At 49.8% G+C, this 14,492-nt stretch overlaps 6 protein-coding genes and 1 non-coding gene across 7 annotated transcripts; 3 read left to right on the top strand and 4 right to left on the bottom strand.

Moving 5' to 3' along the window:
- Positions 1–117: 117 nt before the first annotated feature.
- On the top strand, positions 118–2,114 carry csn12. Its single transcript, XM_073690257.1, has 6 exons — positions 118–739; positions 787–859; positions 907–1,059; positions 1,120–1,181; positions 1,231–1,651; positions 1,717–2,114. Exons 1-6 carry the CDS (start codon positions 171–173, stop codon positions 1,798–1,800), a joined length of 1,362 nt encoding a protein of 453 aa, XP_073546460.1. The 5' UTR covers positions 118–170; the 3' UTR covers positions 1,801–2,114.
- A 1-nt stretch (position 2,115) lies between these two features.
- On the bottom strand, positions 2,116–3,436 carry BDV59DRAFT_181529 (BTB/POZ domain-containing protein). The gene is made up of 4 exons (XM_073690258.1): positions 3,150–3,436; positions 2,736–3,086; positions 2,403–2,676; positions 2,116–2,355 (listed from the first exon to the last, which is right to left on the bottom strand). The coding sequence occupies exons 1-4, from the start codon at positions 3,353–3,355 to the stop codon at positions 2,314–2,316; spliced, it is 873 nt and encodes a 290-aa protein (XP_073546461.1). The 5' UTR covers positions 3,356–3,436; the 3' UTR covers positions 2,116–2,313.
- Positions 3,437–3,892: 456 nt separating this feature from the next.
- BDV59DRAFT_181530 (ubiquitin-protein ligase RMD5) lies at positions 3,893–5,534 on the bottom strand. The gene is made up of 4 exons (XM_073690259.1): positions 5,376–5,534; positions 5,181–5,308; positions 4,341–5,111; positions 3,893–4,281 (listed from the first exon to the last, which is right to left on the bottom strand). The coding sequence occupies exons 1-4, from the start codon at positions 5,494–5,496 to the stop codon at positions 4,063–4,065; spliced, it is 1,239 nt and encodes a 412-aa protein (XP_073546462.1). The 5' UTR covers positions 5,497–5,534; the 3' UTR covers positions 3,893–4,062.
- Positions 5,535–5,647: 113 nt separating this feature from the next.
- On the top strand, positions 5,648–5,784 carry BDV59DRAFT_t114. The gene has a single exon. It is a non-coding gene; the product is annotated as a tRNA-His (tRNA).
- A 1,688-nt stretch (positions 5,785–7,472) lies between these two features.
- On the top strand, positions 7,473–8,243 carry BDV59DRAFT_203297 (uncharacterized protein; the record flags this gene model as incomplete). Its single annotated transcript, XM_073694241.1, has 3 exons — positions 7,473–7,809; positions 7,910–7,925; positions 7,976–8,243. The coding sequence occupies 3 exons, from the start codon at positions 7,473–7,475 to the stop codon at positions 8,241–8,243; spliced, it is 621 nt and encodes a 206-aa protein (XP_073546463.1).
- Positions 8,244–9,452: 1,209 nt separating this feature from the next.
- BDV59DRAFT_181582 (uncharacterized protein) lies at positions 9,453–13,159 on the bottom strand. The gene is made up of 13 exons (XM_073690260.1): positions 13,000–13,159; positions 12,342–12,950; positions 12,236–12,291; positions 12,004–12,182; positions 11,779–11,951; positions 11,701–11,727; positions 11,282–11,642; positions 11,118–11,202; positions 11,003–11,061; positions 10,728–10,944; positions 10,517–10,634; positions 10,368–10,459; positions 9,453–10,281 (listed from the first exon to the last, which is right to left on the bottom strand). The coding sequence occupies exons 2-13, from the start codon at positions 12,746–12,748 to the stop codon at positions 9,962–9,964; spliced, it is 2,094 nt and encodes a 697-aa protein (XP_073546464.1). The 5' UTR covers positions 12,749–12,950; positions 13,000–13,159; the 3' UTR covers positions 9,453–9,961.
- On the bottom strand, positions 13,009–14,252 carry BDV59DRAFT_62680 (uncharacterized protein). Its single transcript, XM_073696787.1, has 3 exons — positions 13,969–14,252; positions 13,531–13,914; positions 13,009–13,475 (listed from the first exon to the last, which is right to left on the bottom strand). The coding sequence occupies exons 2-3, from the start codon at positions 13,805–13,807 to the stop codon at positions 13,168–13,170; spliced, it is 585 nt and encodes a 194-aa protein (XP_073546465.1). The 5' UTR covers positions 13,808–13,914; positions 13,969–14,252; the 3' UTR covers positions 13,009–13,167.
- Positions 14,253–14,492: the final 240 nt, after the last annotated feature.

The following is a 14,492-nucleotide window of genomic DNA, read 5'->3' on the forward strand; positions in this document are numbered from 1 at the left end:
GCGCTATTCCGCATCCGGTGCGCTGCCCAGCCACGCTGTGGCGCAGCCGCGGGCGGTGGGGATTCTCGGTCGATGATGAGGTAAGCGCTACGTGCCCCGTCGCTTCAACTGCGCATACAACAACCGGATGATTTCCCTCGCCAACTCACCCTCATCCCCTCGTCCTCCTCATGACTTCTGTCTTTGATGACTTCGCAAGGGGCCAGAAGTCCGGCTCTGGTCCGTCTCTCGCCGCCGCCCTCACCCCCGTCGCGCCCACCGCCTATCCTAGCCGTCTCTTCTCGTTCTATCGCTTCTCCAACGCCGCCCATGTCTCCTCCGACCTCCGCTATTCCCTCTTCCAGGCCAATGGCGTGAAGCTGCCGAAGCAAGAGCAGAGCGCCTGGATTGACATCTTCACCGCTTACTGGAAGGCGGTGTCGCAGATCGTTGCGTTCGATTTGTCGCCCTCCGATGCGAGCTGGGCCAAGGTTTTCGACGCGTGGAAGGAATTGACCAACGTGCTGATAAGGGGATACACAAACGGGGGTCTCCAGGCATGGACGATCCCATGTCTGTACGTTGTCGGAAAGTACCTGCGTACGTTTGCGATCCGGGCCGATGCGGAGCTTGCCTCGCTGGGATCGGTCGCCCTGAATCGGTTCCAAGACGATATAGCGTCGGAGTTTGAAAAGAATGCGAAATTGGAGGAGACTGCTCGGGTCATCAACCGCATGTTTACGTTGTGTCTTAGCGACAGGTGAGTTATCCTGCGCACGGAGGACCGGCGGTGCTGATGGCTCGTAGAGCACCGATCGAGGAATCGCGAAAGTGGGGCATATACAACATGACGAACCTGTTGTTCAAAACATACTTCAAGGTATGGTGGATGCGAAATACAACCGGACGAAGATAATGACTATATAGCTTAACTCGGTTGGACTCTCGAAGAACCTCCTTCGTGCCCTGGAAGCGTCGTCCGCGGATCTTCCTGAGATGGAGGCCTTCCATAAATCGCAGATCGTCACCTTCAAATACTACGTCGGGGTGATCCATTTCCTCGATGAAAACTACGCAGAGGTGCGCAATACTCCTTCCATAGGTATACTTGCGGTGGGACCAATTACTGACGTCAGCCAGGCGGAAGAACACCTCGCATACGCCTGGCGCATGTGCCATAAGTATGCGACCAAGAACAAAGAGTAAGGTTGCTGCGAATGCCTGCACTTGTCATCCCACTCACCATTCCAGGTTGATCCTCACGTATCTTGTCCCTTGCCACCTGGTTACAACGCATACTCTGCCGAGCAAGAAGCTCCTTGCGCAGTTCCCTCGCCTAGAGAAGCTATTCCGCCCCATCTGCAATTGTGTCAGGAAAGGAGACCTGGTTGGGTTCGACACCGCCATGAATGCTGGAGAGGAAGAGTTCGTCAAGCGACGGATCTACCTGCCGCTGGAGAGGGGGCGCGACATCGCCTTGCGGAATTTATTCCGGAAGGTCTTCATCGCTGGCGGGTTCGAAGAAGCCAAAGATGGGCAAGCTCCTATCAGGCGGACCCGTGTCCCAGTTGCAGAATTTGCCGCGGCTTTGAGAATTGGCATGCATACCAGCGCGCGATCTCGAATCGACATCGACGAAGTCGAGTGTCTGCTGTCGAATCTCATCTACAAGGTAGGTTGAGCCATCCTGGCTTTTGTCTACTCTGTACTCTTGCGGATCCGACTAACGGTAGATAGGGACTTATGAAGGGGTATATTGCGCGCGAACGCGGCATGGTTGTTCTAAGCAAAGGGGGCGCCTTTCCAGGAACGGGCGTTTAGTCCTGTCAATTTTCTACAGCGTGAACTAGATTAACCAGGTGCCTGCGACACTGAACCAGCATTTGGCCCGACTTGAGGTGCCACGGGAAGGCTCAACCCCCGTCATTGGGCAATTGACGCACCGCTTAGGCCCTGACTTCACATAGTGTCGTGATCGGTGGGGCCAACATATGATACCAGTACTTATGCATTGAGCAGGCCTCGTTGCAGTTGCGATCGGACAAGAGGGAGCTAATGGCGTCCGACATTACGAACAACCTCCCGACTCAGAGATAGATAAACTTATCGCGATGAATTGAAACGAACACTCTGACTAAACACATGGTATTTACCGGGTACATGTAGAAAGAGTAGAGATAGCAGATACAAGCAGAATGCCTGGCACCCGCTAAACAGAGACGAGACATTGGTATAGTACAGCAAGACAGAACAAGACGAACAGAACGAGAGCCTCAGCATAAGCATACATAACATGAACGAAGGAGTCCAAGCGGGTCCAGCCAGCGGATCGAGTCAACAACGGAAGGACGGTTTCGTATTCGCCGTCAGGTCATCCTATTCATCAGTCAGCACCGTACACCACACCGACCGATAAAACATACCATATGGTTACACATGGCCACGAACAGGTCAAAAAACAATTTCCCGCCCTGTTCCATCTCCATCTGCATCGTCCCACTCCGTTTGAAGGTCGACCGACTGCGAATAATAAGCGCAAGGTAGTGGGCGCGGAGTTTAGACTCCGTGTCCGGGGTATTCGCGTAGGCATATCGAGCACTGGTCAGGATGGTGCTGCATTGGATGCCGGTGTGGAGGCCTTGTTTCCGCAGCGCGAGACGCTTGAGGATCTCCAGGCCATATTTATCAGCCGCGCAGCTAGAAGTCGGTTAGACCGGGTATTCAATGTGTTTACGAGAGGGCTATCGCCAACTTACTATACCGCGGTGTCTTTGAGGATCTCGGCTCCGGCTTCCGGGTGGAAGATGGTCGCCCCGTAACTCTGCCCGTCCCTGTCCATGCCGGTGTTTTCCAGCTCCCAGGTGTTGTGGCGTCGATTGCGCAGAAGCCGCGGGTAGTAGTCTCCCTTGTAGAGGTACTCGAGAACGCAGGAAAGGACTTCTGGTTGTTCGTCGGGGAGGTCGATCTGTCGGCTGGGTGAATTGGACGGTTCAGCGGCGGCGTAGGCCGTCGCGAAGAACGGGGCGACGCAGAGGATGTCCTTGTGAGCGGCAAAGAGGCGTTTTTCAGGGCCGACGGTCAGGGTGACGATAGAAGGGGAGGGCGTGCTGGACAGAGCGGGTTGAGTCAACATCTTGAGGCTCACTGGCAGTGGTGATGGGATTACTCACTTCCCATCCGGGGGAGTGTGGGAGCCGGGTCTCTCGGTGCGGCGAGAGGAGACAGAATTAGGGTCGCGGATATGTCTCTTTGTTCGGATGCTAGTCGACGTAGCTGTGTTCTTCCCAGCTCCGTACCGGGAGGAGAAACTGTCTGAATGTGGGGTACGTCTGGTAGATAGCATCCTGGGGTTGTGGGCGTGATGCTGGGAGAGCATTGTGGGAATCCGGCGGAGGGAAGGGGAAACGCAATGAAAAGGGATGGATAGGCCTGATCTCAGGGGGAGGCCAGGTTATAAATGATCCCAGCAGGACAGCTGGTAAAACGACGACGGCGAATACCCGTACGCACTAAGGTACCTGTGCTGTGGGTGCACGAGTCGAGGAATCTCGAGACAGGGAATTGAGGACATCATTGGAAGCAATGGAGGGAGTACTGGACGTCAACATGTACATCATCCTTTAATTTGCCCCGATTGCTCCCGGAGGAGATGTTGGTGGAGAGTTCATAGCCGACTCTATCCAAAAGACACTGGCGCCGACGCGTATCGGACGGTATCGGACGCGTAAAGTGGATTTCGGTGTCGCCAAATGATCGCGTGGTCACGGGACTCCTAGCGGCCAATCAGCTGCGGCAATGTTCCCTCCATTCTGATACATCGATTCAACTCCCGGTTGATCCTGGTATGTGGAGTTCTCAGCTCTTGGCTGGTTGGTTAAGGCTACTACATGAGTCAATAGGTATGCTCGAGATGTAACTACACGCAAATGTGGTGTCGATTCTCCTAGGACTAAGTCTAGGTCCATATCCGGTATCATGTACGCCGGTCCCTCAAGCGCCTTATAGACCCATTCCCAATCCCTGCTAGCAACAAGAACTCCCAAAATGCCGAAATGTCTTCTCAAATGACCCCAATCGTAAAGCCTAAAGGAACACCTTCCTTGCTTCCCGGGGATGACTCTCACTGGGACAGTAGGGACATTTAAACCGTGTGCCCTTGCATAACCGTTTGAGGGACTCCTCTGCGATCACGTGGCCACAGGGCATCATCATTGGCGGATTTGCATCGGTCGTCTGCTCTTTAGAAACTGGACAGACAAAGATAGAATGGAAGAGATACGACGGGGGAAGCGGGATTTCGACCTGAGATAGAGTCCATTAGCCAAACCCGGAGCTTTGTGAGCAAACCCTGCGTCACTCACCGGCAGCTCATTGTCCGTAGTCCACTCGGTCCGTTTTGTCTTCATGATCGTCTGCAGCTTCAGCAACGTAGGCAGAGCGATTGCACCAGCAGTAGCAGCAACATAAAGTGGAGAGTCTGCAGACAGCCCCAACAGGGAACAGAACTCGCGCGTGAACGAGTGAGCCACGTCTTCCCAGGCCGACGGGTTATTGAAGATGGTGCGGTAAGGGGAGTTTTGCAGATTGGGGCAGAACGCCATGGCGCCCATAAGCTGCTGAACTTCCCGGAGGTACCGGGGCAGGAAGACGTGAAACTCACGCCTGGCGTATTCCAAAGCCGCCTGCCGCCCGGCGGAAACTGGCACTTGCGGATCCTGTCCGCCGCCGTGGAAGAGCCACACGAACTGCAACCGGCACAGTTCAAACTCCAAATTGCTCCCTCTCGCATCCAGTGCTTCGTTATTGTCTCTTGACCACTGTATCGCTGGGAGGAGATTATTGTTTTCCTTCATCTCGTGCAGAATGTAATACATGGTGGCAAACTGCTTCCGAACCTCGCTCGACGGAACCTCCTCGAGGTCCAGAAGACTGGCCGCACTTTCCGTTGTGTCGGACTCTTCTGTCTGCTGTTGGTATGCCGATTTATGCTCGGCCATCTCGGAAAGGAACGTTGACGCCACAGAAAACTGGCCTTCACGGAGGAGGTGCATTGCAATGGCCCGATTAATTAGATGTTCCTGGGAGGAGAGGGCATCATGTTCGGTGCTCGGTAGAGGCCGGTCTTTGAAAAGCTATATTATAGTCAGTCGAATCCTAAGTTGTCCACGTAACCAAGTATTGCATGTGTCGTGGTCACCCACCTTGTCGAGGGCCTTGGAGTACTTGTTGAGACCGCCGTGGGTCTCCTTCAGACTGTCGTTGATCGCATCAAAAGACGATTTGACAGGATTCTGGAGCTTTGCGAGTGTTATGGAAGCCTGGGTCGGATCTAGCAAATATCCACAGTTAGCAAACCCAGGGTGACGGGGTGCGGGACGCAGAGACGGAGAACCGACCGGAAGCGATAGTGTCCCGCGCAGACTGAAGGAGATCTATTGTAGACTGAACATTTTTAATGCTCTGAGAGGCTTTAAGCCTCTTCAAGAGCCGCTCATGCTCCTTCTGGACCAGTTCCATGGCGACAAGAAGGGGCAGCAGAAGAGGTAGTCTTCATGTCGTCGGTCTGAAAGCGGAGGCAATTATGATGTCGCACTCCCGGATCATGTGGGGAAGCGGTTGTTCATACTTGGATGATGTGGTCAATTTGTGCTTCCGAGAGAACACCGAAGTCAGTGTGGCCGAGTGGTTAAGGCGACAGAGTATGTCTCTACTGAATTACCTCCTATTGAATTATGATTACTAACAATTACAACAGCTAGAAATCTGTTGGGTTCGCCCGCACAGGTTCGAATCCTGTCGCTGACGATATATCTTTTTTTTTTATTTTATCTTTTTATTTTCCCTACCCCTATCCTACGAGTCCCAGGATCAATAAGACTGAACACTGATATTTCTATGCTGGGTCGTGTTGTTCGAAGCATCTCCAACAATGTTACCAAACCCTTGTATAGCCTGCTATGAGGAGCGTCGAGGGTCGCCCTATCTTTATATCTCTGCGTCTTGATTTCACGTGCAGAAAACGCATTAATTGTAATACCCTCTGACATGGTTTGAACTGGTGACACTGGTGTGGCACTTCTTCAAGTGTGCAACACCAGTGGGAGGCAGAAAAAGTTGCCGATAGTGGTGAGCATTGCACCATCATGCCACTATTCCTGATGTATAAAAGCTAATATCCTCCCAGGAATTTCTAGAGATTCACTTTGTAACTTGTCTCCTGTATCCACATATCGCACTGTTCTAGTAACCAGCCAACATGCAGCTCTCCAATATTCTTCTAGGGACACTGTGGACGGGAGCCGCAGTGGCTCAAGTTGATGTAGGTCTTCAGTGACAATAGCTATTTTCCACTAAGCATATTTAGCCTATAACTGAACTCATAATTTGGACATCCGATAGTCCCTATCCCATAAAAATAGAAGCTCCTCTTGAAAGCTGTGCAGACGTGGGATTGTGGGCCTCCTTTTCACCCAACTGAGTAACTTTATCTAACACCGTCACAGAGACGTTCTTATCTATAGAATTGACGCCACTGGAACGGGCTGTATTCTATATGAGTAAGTTACAGTTGCCGTGTTATGGACCTCACCTCGGGTGCAGTTTTCAGGCGTTGATGAGATTGTATAGGAGATCTGGATGTAACGGGCTAAGAGAATCGTTCCCACCGGTTGGGGATATGCTGCGTTGGATGAGGTTCATGGGAAGCGTCATTTGTCTAAGGGCATGCCCTAGCGACTTGAGAGGCCCAAGAACTTATCCTTAAGTGAGCAAAGGGTGATAGAAAGCATGCCGTGACTCATTGTCGTCGCTAATTATGTCCATGAAGTCGACTCTTCGGTAGAAATGACGGGGCTTTAACTGCCTTCTTCTAGTCCTCTGCTTAATTCCCTTATCATTTACTGCATGTCCAAAATGAAGATACGAGATCTGGAATTCAAGGTGAATGGGAGGATAGATACGGACACATGCCCAAAATAGTGGGGTCTTCTGATACTGTATATATACGCTCATTGACTGAAGTTATAATTTCGGAAGAAAATGGGGAAATCTGGCTGCAGGATGAATAGAGGACACCTCCCCGCCAAGTTGATTGCTCTGCCAAAAGCTGACATTCGAGCCAGCCCTGTCGCTGACGGTATTTTTCAACTGCTCGTGTTGTCATTTATTATATACCGTTTTATTCTGGTTGACGTGGAGTATCTCAATGACAGTGACGTCAGAAACAACACTATCTAAACGCGACCATCGGGCAGTTAAATTAGGTAAAGATGTTTCCGGCTGGATTTCATCAATGTGGCGTAATAGTATTCCTGGATTTGACCTCATTGTCTGAATTGTAGTGGTCGATTCTCACGAGCTTCAGTGGTTATATATATATCATGAACCATGGCGGACAATTTCTAGGATGATTGCTCGATTAACATCTAATTCTGCAGGACTAGTCGTGCGCGTTACGCTCTGCCAGACCCCATCTCGAAACAAACTATTATACCATGAGTGGAATCGGCCAACGTGATATTATCCCAGCTACGAAGAAGCCCGCACTTTTTAAGGTTGCCGAACCCGAGGGTTACCCTTTGGGTGCTGAGCCCCCAGTAGCGTCAAACAGACTTGTCTACAATACGGATGACGCTTCTACTCTTGAACGTTTCAAGATTCGGGAAATCTGTGAAGGATGGCCTCTTCACCGAGATGCCTGCGAATGGACTGACCTTCGGTCCATCTTCGACCCCAAAGCCTTCATTAATATCAGCTGGCAGCAGAACTACCGCGATCAGGCTATTGAGACCTGGGCCAAAGGCTGGAAGAGAGGGGATTACATCACTCACCGTATCCTCGAGGGGCCATGCAGTTGAGATAAAGGGAGACCGCGCTATCGATAAAATGAAAGTTACCATATCCTGGAGGTTCGCTGATGAGAATGGCATAGAGTGGGACGCGGATAAGTATAGGTTCTTCCAATCAAGTATATACGCACATGGGCTGACTGTAATAGCGATGTTCGTTTTGTCTTCTTCCTGAAGAAGCAACCCCAAGGGTGGCAGATTCTTTGCAATCATCCCATCTACGAGAAGGACAAATGTGTGCCTGTTGACCCGACTAACCCTCCTAAGATCGACCATGAATCTCTAGCGAAGGAGCCTAAGGGATACATGTTCCTGGCCTATGGAATGCGCCGCTTGGGCTATCCTATCAAGCAGAACTCCCCCAACTGTTTGGCAAGGAGCGTGACAAATTGTATAAGGAAATGGTGGAGTGGTTAGATGGAAAGGAAATCGACTTCTCTAAAGACGAGTTTTAATGATCATGAGAGCGAAGCAAAAAGTAAAATCCACAGCACAGGTTGGGGCCAGGACACTATGTACAACTCATAATATGCAATGGGATATATAGTTGAAGAGGTTCTCAGAAGTATTTCCCATAGACTGCTTTACTTTTCACCCCCAAGATAGCTTCTACTGCGTACGGATCGCGTAGGAAGCCACAGTTTCGTACCAATATATCTACTATTTCCATATTCATGTACATGGAGTATAGAAATATGTAACCTAAAATTAAGATATTGCAGAGTATACTTTCATACAAACAATTTATTTCTTACTAGATAGGAACAGACAGTTAAAATCGATATGCTTATCGATACAATATATACGCTGTATGTATTTCGCACAAATCCTTAGGCGTTGTCAGCGCAGGCTTCCTAAAATCAGAAAATCCTCGGGGCTCACCGATATTATTGTACGCAGTGGGTACCTAACAGAGTACTGCGTAGTTAAACGGCCCCCAAATGCTAGGCTTATTCTAATGATTAGTCGCTGATCCACGAATTTAGTCCATCACCGTACTCCTTTCTAAAAATATGTAACATGAAATTAAGATATTGTAAAGTATACTGTTATATAAACAACTGATTTTTTCCTAGATAGGTATTTCGGTCGTTCAAAAAAAAAAAAAAAAAAATCTACGAGGACACTTTTCTTTCCTCCTTCGGCCATTGCCGCTTTAAGAGGGTGAGCCGGGTGAGTTGGGTGATTCACTCACTCATTCGTGGTTGATTCCCTCACCTCTTCAACACCAACACCTATCCTTGACCCTTATCTCCCCCTTGTGCCCACGCCGGTTTCTAGCCGCTTCACGCAGACATGGATGATGGATCGATTAGGAGACAGGGAGCACAGCTCTAAAAAGATAGGGCCCCCACGGCCGCCCGCGGCCCCCTTCATTCCCCTCTCCCTCAAGTTCTCTTCCATACTTCATTCAGGACACCTCGTATTACTGTGAAATAAACTGCACACTCGCTCCCTCTGCCATGGCGGGAATACGTTCATCTTGCCTCATATTTCATCCTATTGAACCTTTGTCTCTTATCCATGTGGGTGTCCGAAGAGGGCCAAAAGCCCCGCAAGGAGGCCTTTGTGACGGACAGATCGTGCCAGACCTAGCCATATGATTAAGGATTTTATATGGATTTAGTTCTAAAAGCCAAATAACCACCGCCTAGGTATGGATCCACTAATCAACTTCTCCCTCTGAGCGATTGATGAAGGGCCAAATGCGGCAGCATAATTCTTACATAGTTGCGATATGAACCCAGCGATAGCAATCAACCCGCTCGTACCCGTCCAGTATCTGTTGATAGCTAAGTCTGCTTGGTGGAAATGACAATCAGGGTTTGACTCCTTGAGCTCCAGCAAGTCCATGGTATACGAAGATCGGTCAGCAGGGTGCCAATTCCTGATCCATGATATACCATATATCTGTCCCTTGTCGGGGTTACCAGCGCTGGGCCCAGGCGGCCATCCATTTTCTTTGCACTTCAAACATGCCTTCGACTGGGCGTTGTGCCCTGACTGCTTTTACTACCTAGCTAGCGGCCACTTATCCATGAACAAATACCTGGCAGGCGGCTGGGTATTCAGTGCTTTGAGAATCTGGATGTACCCTCAATAAACCAAGACACGAAGTTCAATGATCTATTCTTTCAGTGCGATGCGAGTTCCTGTAAAACAGTATGAATAGTTCCCATAGCCCTCTGGGCAACCTCAACCCTCGAATTCATCTCTTCCGCTAAGGCAGGAGCCTGTTCTGCCTCCGGCGCTGCTCCATCTGCAACTGCTACAACTTGCAAATCTCTCACGATCCTTTGTACTTGTTCATGTATTTGCCCCTGAAGAGCGTCAAATCGCTCCGCCACACATGCAAGATAAATGCCTCGGGCTGACTCTGAGTAATTTGCGAATAGGCCAGAGGACGCTAAGTGGTCACGCATTTTGTTCTTGCGTCTGCGATCGCTACCGTTTCCTTCAAATGGAGTTCGATTAGATTGACCCGTGAGGGAAAAAAAAGTTCAAATAGAAAACAATGAGATTGGTGAAGAACAAACATACCATACTCCCGGTTGCAGGCAAGATAAGCAGGGCGCATAAGGCCGGCTATAATAGAACTGGCGTGACCATGAAGCATATCTCGTGCGATGAGACTAGGCATAATTTAGCAGTACCCTCTTATGACATGCAGACCTGGAGCATGGACATACTGGGTGGCTTGAACAAGCTTTAGGAAGGCATAATGGATCTCATCTGTGATGCACTTCTGTCTCGATTCCATACCAGCGAGAATGTTTCCAAGGGCTCGAGGGGCTAAATGCCGATGCTCTGAACAAAAAACAAGTCAGAATGTTCGTATTTTCTTGTTTTTGGTCCGTTCAATGCAAAAGGTATTGTGCCATACAACCCAAAAAGACATACCCTCAAGTTCTCTGTGCATTCCACTGAACACCGCAGCTGTATCTGCAGTCAATGTGTCGATACGCGACTCCAACCAAACGATGATTTCGTCCCATCGAGGACCCAGAACTTCACGTGCCCGCTGGACTATTTCATCATTCCAACAACAGTAACTTTTCTGCCCTGTTTGGTGGGTTCCATAGTTGCGGCACCACGCTGCATAAGTGTTGTGGTTCCACTAACGAGCCTTCGCATCAGATACGCGCTGAGGGAAGCAAAATTATAGTCAAACGCACCGTTGCCCACTCCTCACTTCTCTCAACACTGTTCCTCGTCCAGGCGTTGTCAAAATTTCCTGGTGCGGAATTATAAACAATCTGTAAACGTATATGAAACCTTTCAGGAACATACGGATAACTCTCGTGACAGACTCATTGAATAACCTGTCCAAGTCCTTTTGCGCACGAGAGACATGTGCATCGCGTGAAATGAATTCCTGTCTCCTATCAGAAATTTGTTGGCGGCATTCAAGACGTCGACAGCGACATTCAAGTGATGAATACAGCAGGTCATACCCGACGGAGGACATCTTCCATATTCCCTAGAATGCGGCGAAGAGTAGCAGCTTTCTCTGCTGTGACGGAGTCTACCCCCGCTAGAGCCCATTGCCGAAGAGATGTCATCAGTGCCGGCACCAAGTTATTGAGAAAAGCAGACGTCGCATGAAATTGAGCCTGCGCCGGGACTGATTTGCAATAGCGGCGAAGCTGGCGGATCCCACTGAGGTTAATATATCCTTCTGGTTCGTCTGGCGGAGCTTCGCGGAGCATTGAGTACATCGGATTTCCGACACAGAATACAGCAATGCCCCTGTACCTGGCAGCCAAATCACGTTCAACCCGGGCGTTTCGGCGATTGACCAGGTATCTCTTCCTCCTAGACACAGATTAGTGTTTGACTGAATGCTCATTCGTAATGATAGGGGTGGTTTTACTCTAGCTTCAGAGTTTTTCTCCTATCACTGTGCGGTCGTGAGCCCTGATTGAGTTGCAGTGAACGTTTAAAACCTTACTTGAGATTGGACTCTTCCAAAGAAATGCGCGCCTGCTCATTGGCAGGGGCTGTCTGTCTTCGTGAAATTGCGTTGTCGAGTTGATTTTCCACTTCCATTATTCTCTGGTTCATTTGACGCACGCGCAAATCCTCTGGGTTCTTACCGCGAGCCGCTTCTTCGGGATCAATATCCTAATAAGAGCGTCAGAAAATTTCTTTATACATGAAAGGATCATGAAATTACATCTGATCTGGTGCAAATAATTAAACGTGGCTGACCCTTCCTGCATCTGTTCATGATATCCTGGATCGATTGGTCTGAGACGCAGCGAGAAATGTTGGTCACGATGAACACTTCGTCACAGCTGTGACTTAGGTACTTTTCAGTGGCTCGAACTCTTGCGTAGTTAAAATCACGTAAACCTGGAACACATAAGATGCTGACCTGGACATGATGTTCAATGCACTGCTCATACCCGGTAAATCTGCCAGTACCAATCCTGTGTGCAATATAGGAGAATCGATATATACCCTGCCAGATCGTTAGGAGAAGATCCATTCCGAGGAAAAGACTTGCCGAACCTGAGTAATTTAATAAAGGCCCACTGTGCAGGCCTATTACTCCCAGGTGAATCGGCCGTTAGAGTGTCAAGTTGGTGTTTACACTCGTCCAGGTCACCACAGGTAATAGAATACTGCAAACTGTTCCGACCCCCCGGTCGATGGGCTAGGTTTATAAGGGCCCAACGCTGCAATTGTGCCAGGATTTCTGTCTCTGCTCCTTCCTCGTCACGAGAGACATACTCGAGGCTTAATTCCGGCTCGTCCGTGAACAATGACTCAAGAGTGACCCAAGCTCGATCGGCTGTGTCTTTGCACTTCTGTCGCTCCACAGTCGAATCAATCTGTCTATAGAGAGAATCTGTGTTATATTGCCGAACACTCTGTAAGAGTTCTTCAAGAAGTTCGTTCATTTCGTCGGTGTTCATGAAATGGGCTTCAATAGTATATGGATTGTGATCGTCACCCGCGTTCCGGAACTCTGTTACCACAGAGGTGCAAGCAGATCCATCTCCGCTCTATTGCTCGATGTTAGGGAATGTCTCCAGTTGTAAAAACATGGAATATGAGCCATTACCGAGCGTGCAAGGTGCGCTTGATCAAGTAATGAATTGATTACAGAGCTTTTCCCTATTTCAGCATTAGATGTTGCAACCCCTGGAGGGGAATGGCAACATACCGGCCCCAGAGTCACCTATGAATCCCACAGTGCGTGTTTCTGGATATTTGAATTTGCTAGCTTCTCTGGTTTCCTTATAAAGCTTATGCAAGCTGGTGTTGGGGTCCCGAACCAGTCCCGAAAGACGCATGGTGTTTGCAAGATCACCGAGTTGGTTCTTGATATCTGTCAGTCCCTCTTGCAGGCGACAATCGTAGATTGGAGCCGGGGGAAGTGGCTCTTGACGGAAGTTATGTGTGCTAGCCCCAGGATGACTCGACCTTTGACTGGATGCGCCGCCCTCGATTCCATTTCCCTCTTCAGTACCAAATGCTGGTGGAACTTGACGCTCTGTTCCGCCAGCGGAAGATAGAGACTCAGCGACGGGCTCCCTGTAGGCACTGAAAAGGCGTTCCCTGTTAATATCTGTCCCATGAGATGCAGCGGCAGAGCGGAGACCCCTGGGTAACGAGCCTCGGCGAGAAACCGGGACGAGCCTGGGTCTGTTACTAGGTGTGTCATTGTGCAGGTCTGCATTGGGGGAGCTTCCACGGATATTCAAATTCTGAAACAAGAGCGATGGTGGAGGCGATGTTCTCGGTGTCAGAAATGGAACTGAACTTGGTTGGGATTCTGTAGAAGGGCTTTCGGTGCTGCCGTCTGGACGGGACAACGGAACGAAGTGCCCTGGAGAGAATGTGAAAGTAAAGTTAGATCCGCTCATACTTCCAAATCCGTTGCCAGTCTCGTCCATACTGGCTTGGACATGAGGTTCCTGTCTTATTGCGAGAAATGGGAGTAAGACAGCAGATGGAAGAGGCGAAGGCATTGCCTTTTATGGCTCATCGACTCCCCGTCTTACCCCGCCTGTCTCCATCTTAGGCTACACATGGCTGCGAGTTTCTGCGCCGCAACGTCAGAGGAGATGATCAGGCGCTGAGAACTCAAGCGGTTAGCAATAGGCTACCCTGTGCTTTCTGTTTCACGTACACCCATTCAGATGTAAGACCTCGAGTCTCGAGCGCAGAAAGAGCAACCCTTCCTCCGTTTAAATCTAGTTTGATGCGAAAGGTGCGATATAATTCTTCCTATGTGACTTGTCGGGCCAAGATGCTTGGTTTGTTTTGGCCCCCACCGACGGACCTGCGGGAGTGCATTTCCCGTCGGGGGCCTGCTATTGCGCCAATCAACCACACGGCGTGACAGCCTTCTACGCTCAAGCTGCAAGGTGCTTCAGAGCATACTGTGTCGATAGGTTACGAAGATGGATTGCAATCCCCAAAGGTCTGGACCTCCATTGAACTCCGACCTATCCAGAGTTCGAAATGGCCTGAAACCTTAGGTTCGACTGCCCTAATCAGCGAAGCTTGAGCGATCGGTGAGTCTTACTTATTTGGGATAGCAAGGCAGAGACGGAATCCAGGGATGTATATGTATACACGTGATGGTGACCACTAAAAACAGCCGCTGATCGGGTCATCACCAAATGGGTGTTCCAGTTGACAGTTGCCGGC

Source organism: Aspergillus ambiguus (assembly GCF_047715705.1).
Source record: "Aspergillus ambiguus strain CBS 117.58 unplaced genomic scaffold BDV59scaffold_23, whole genome shotgun sequence".
Classification (NCBI taxonomy): domain Eukaryota; kingdom Fungi; phylum Ascomycota; class Eurotiomycetes; order Eurotiales; family Aspergillaceae; genus Aspergillus; species Aspergillus ambiguus.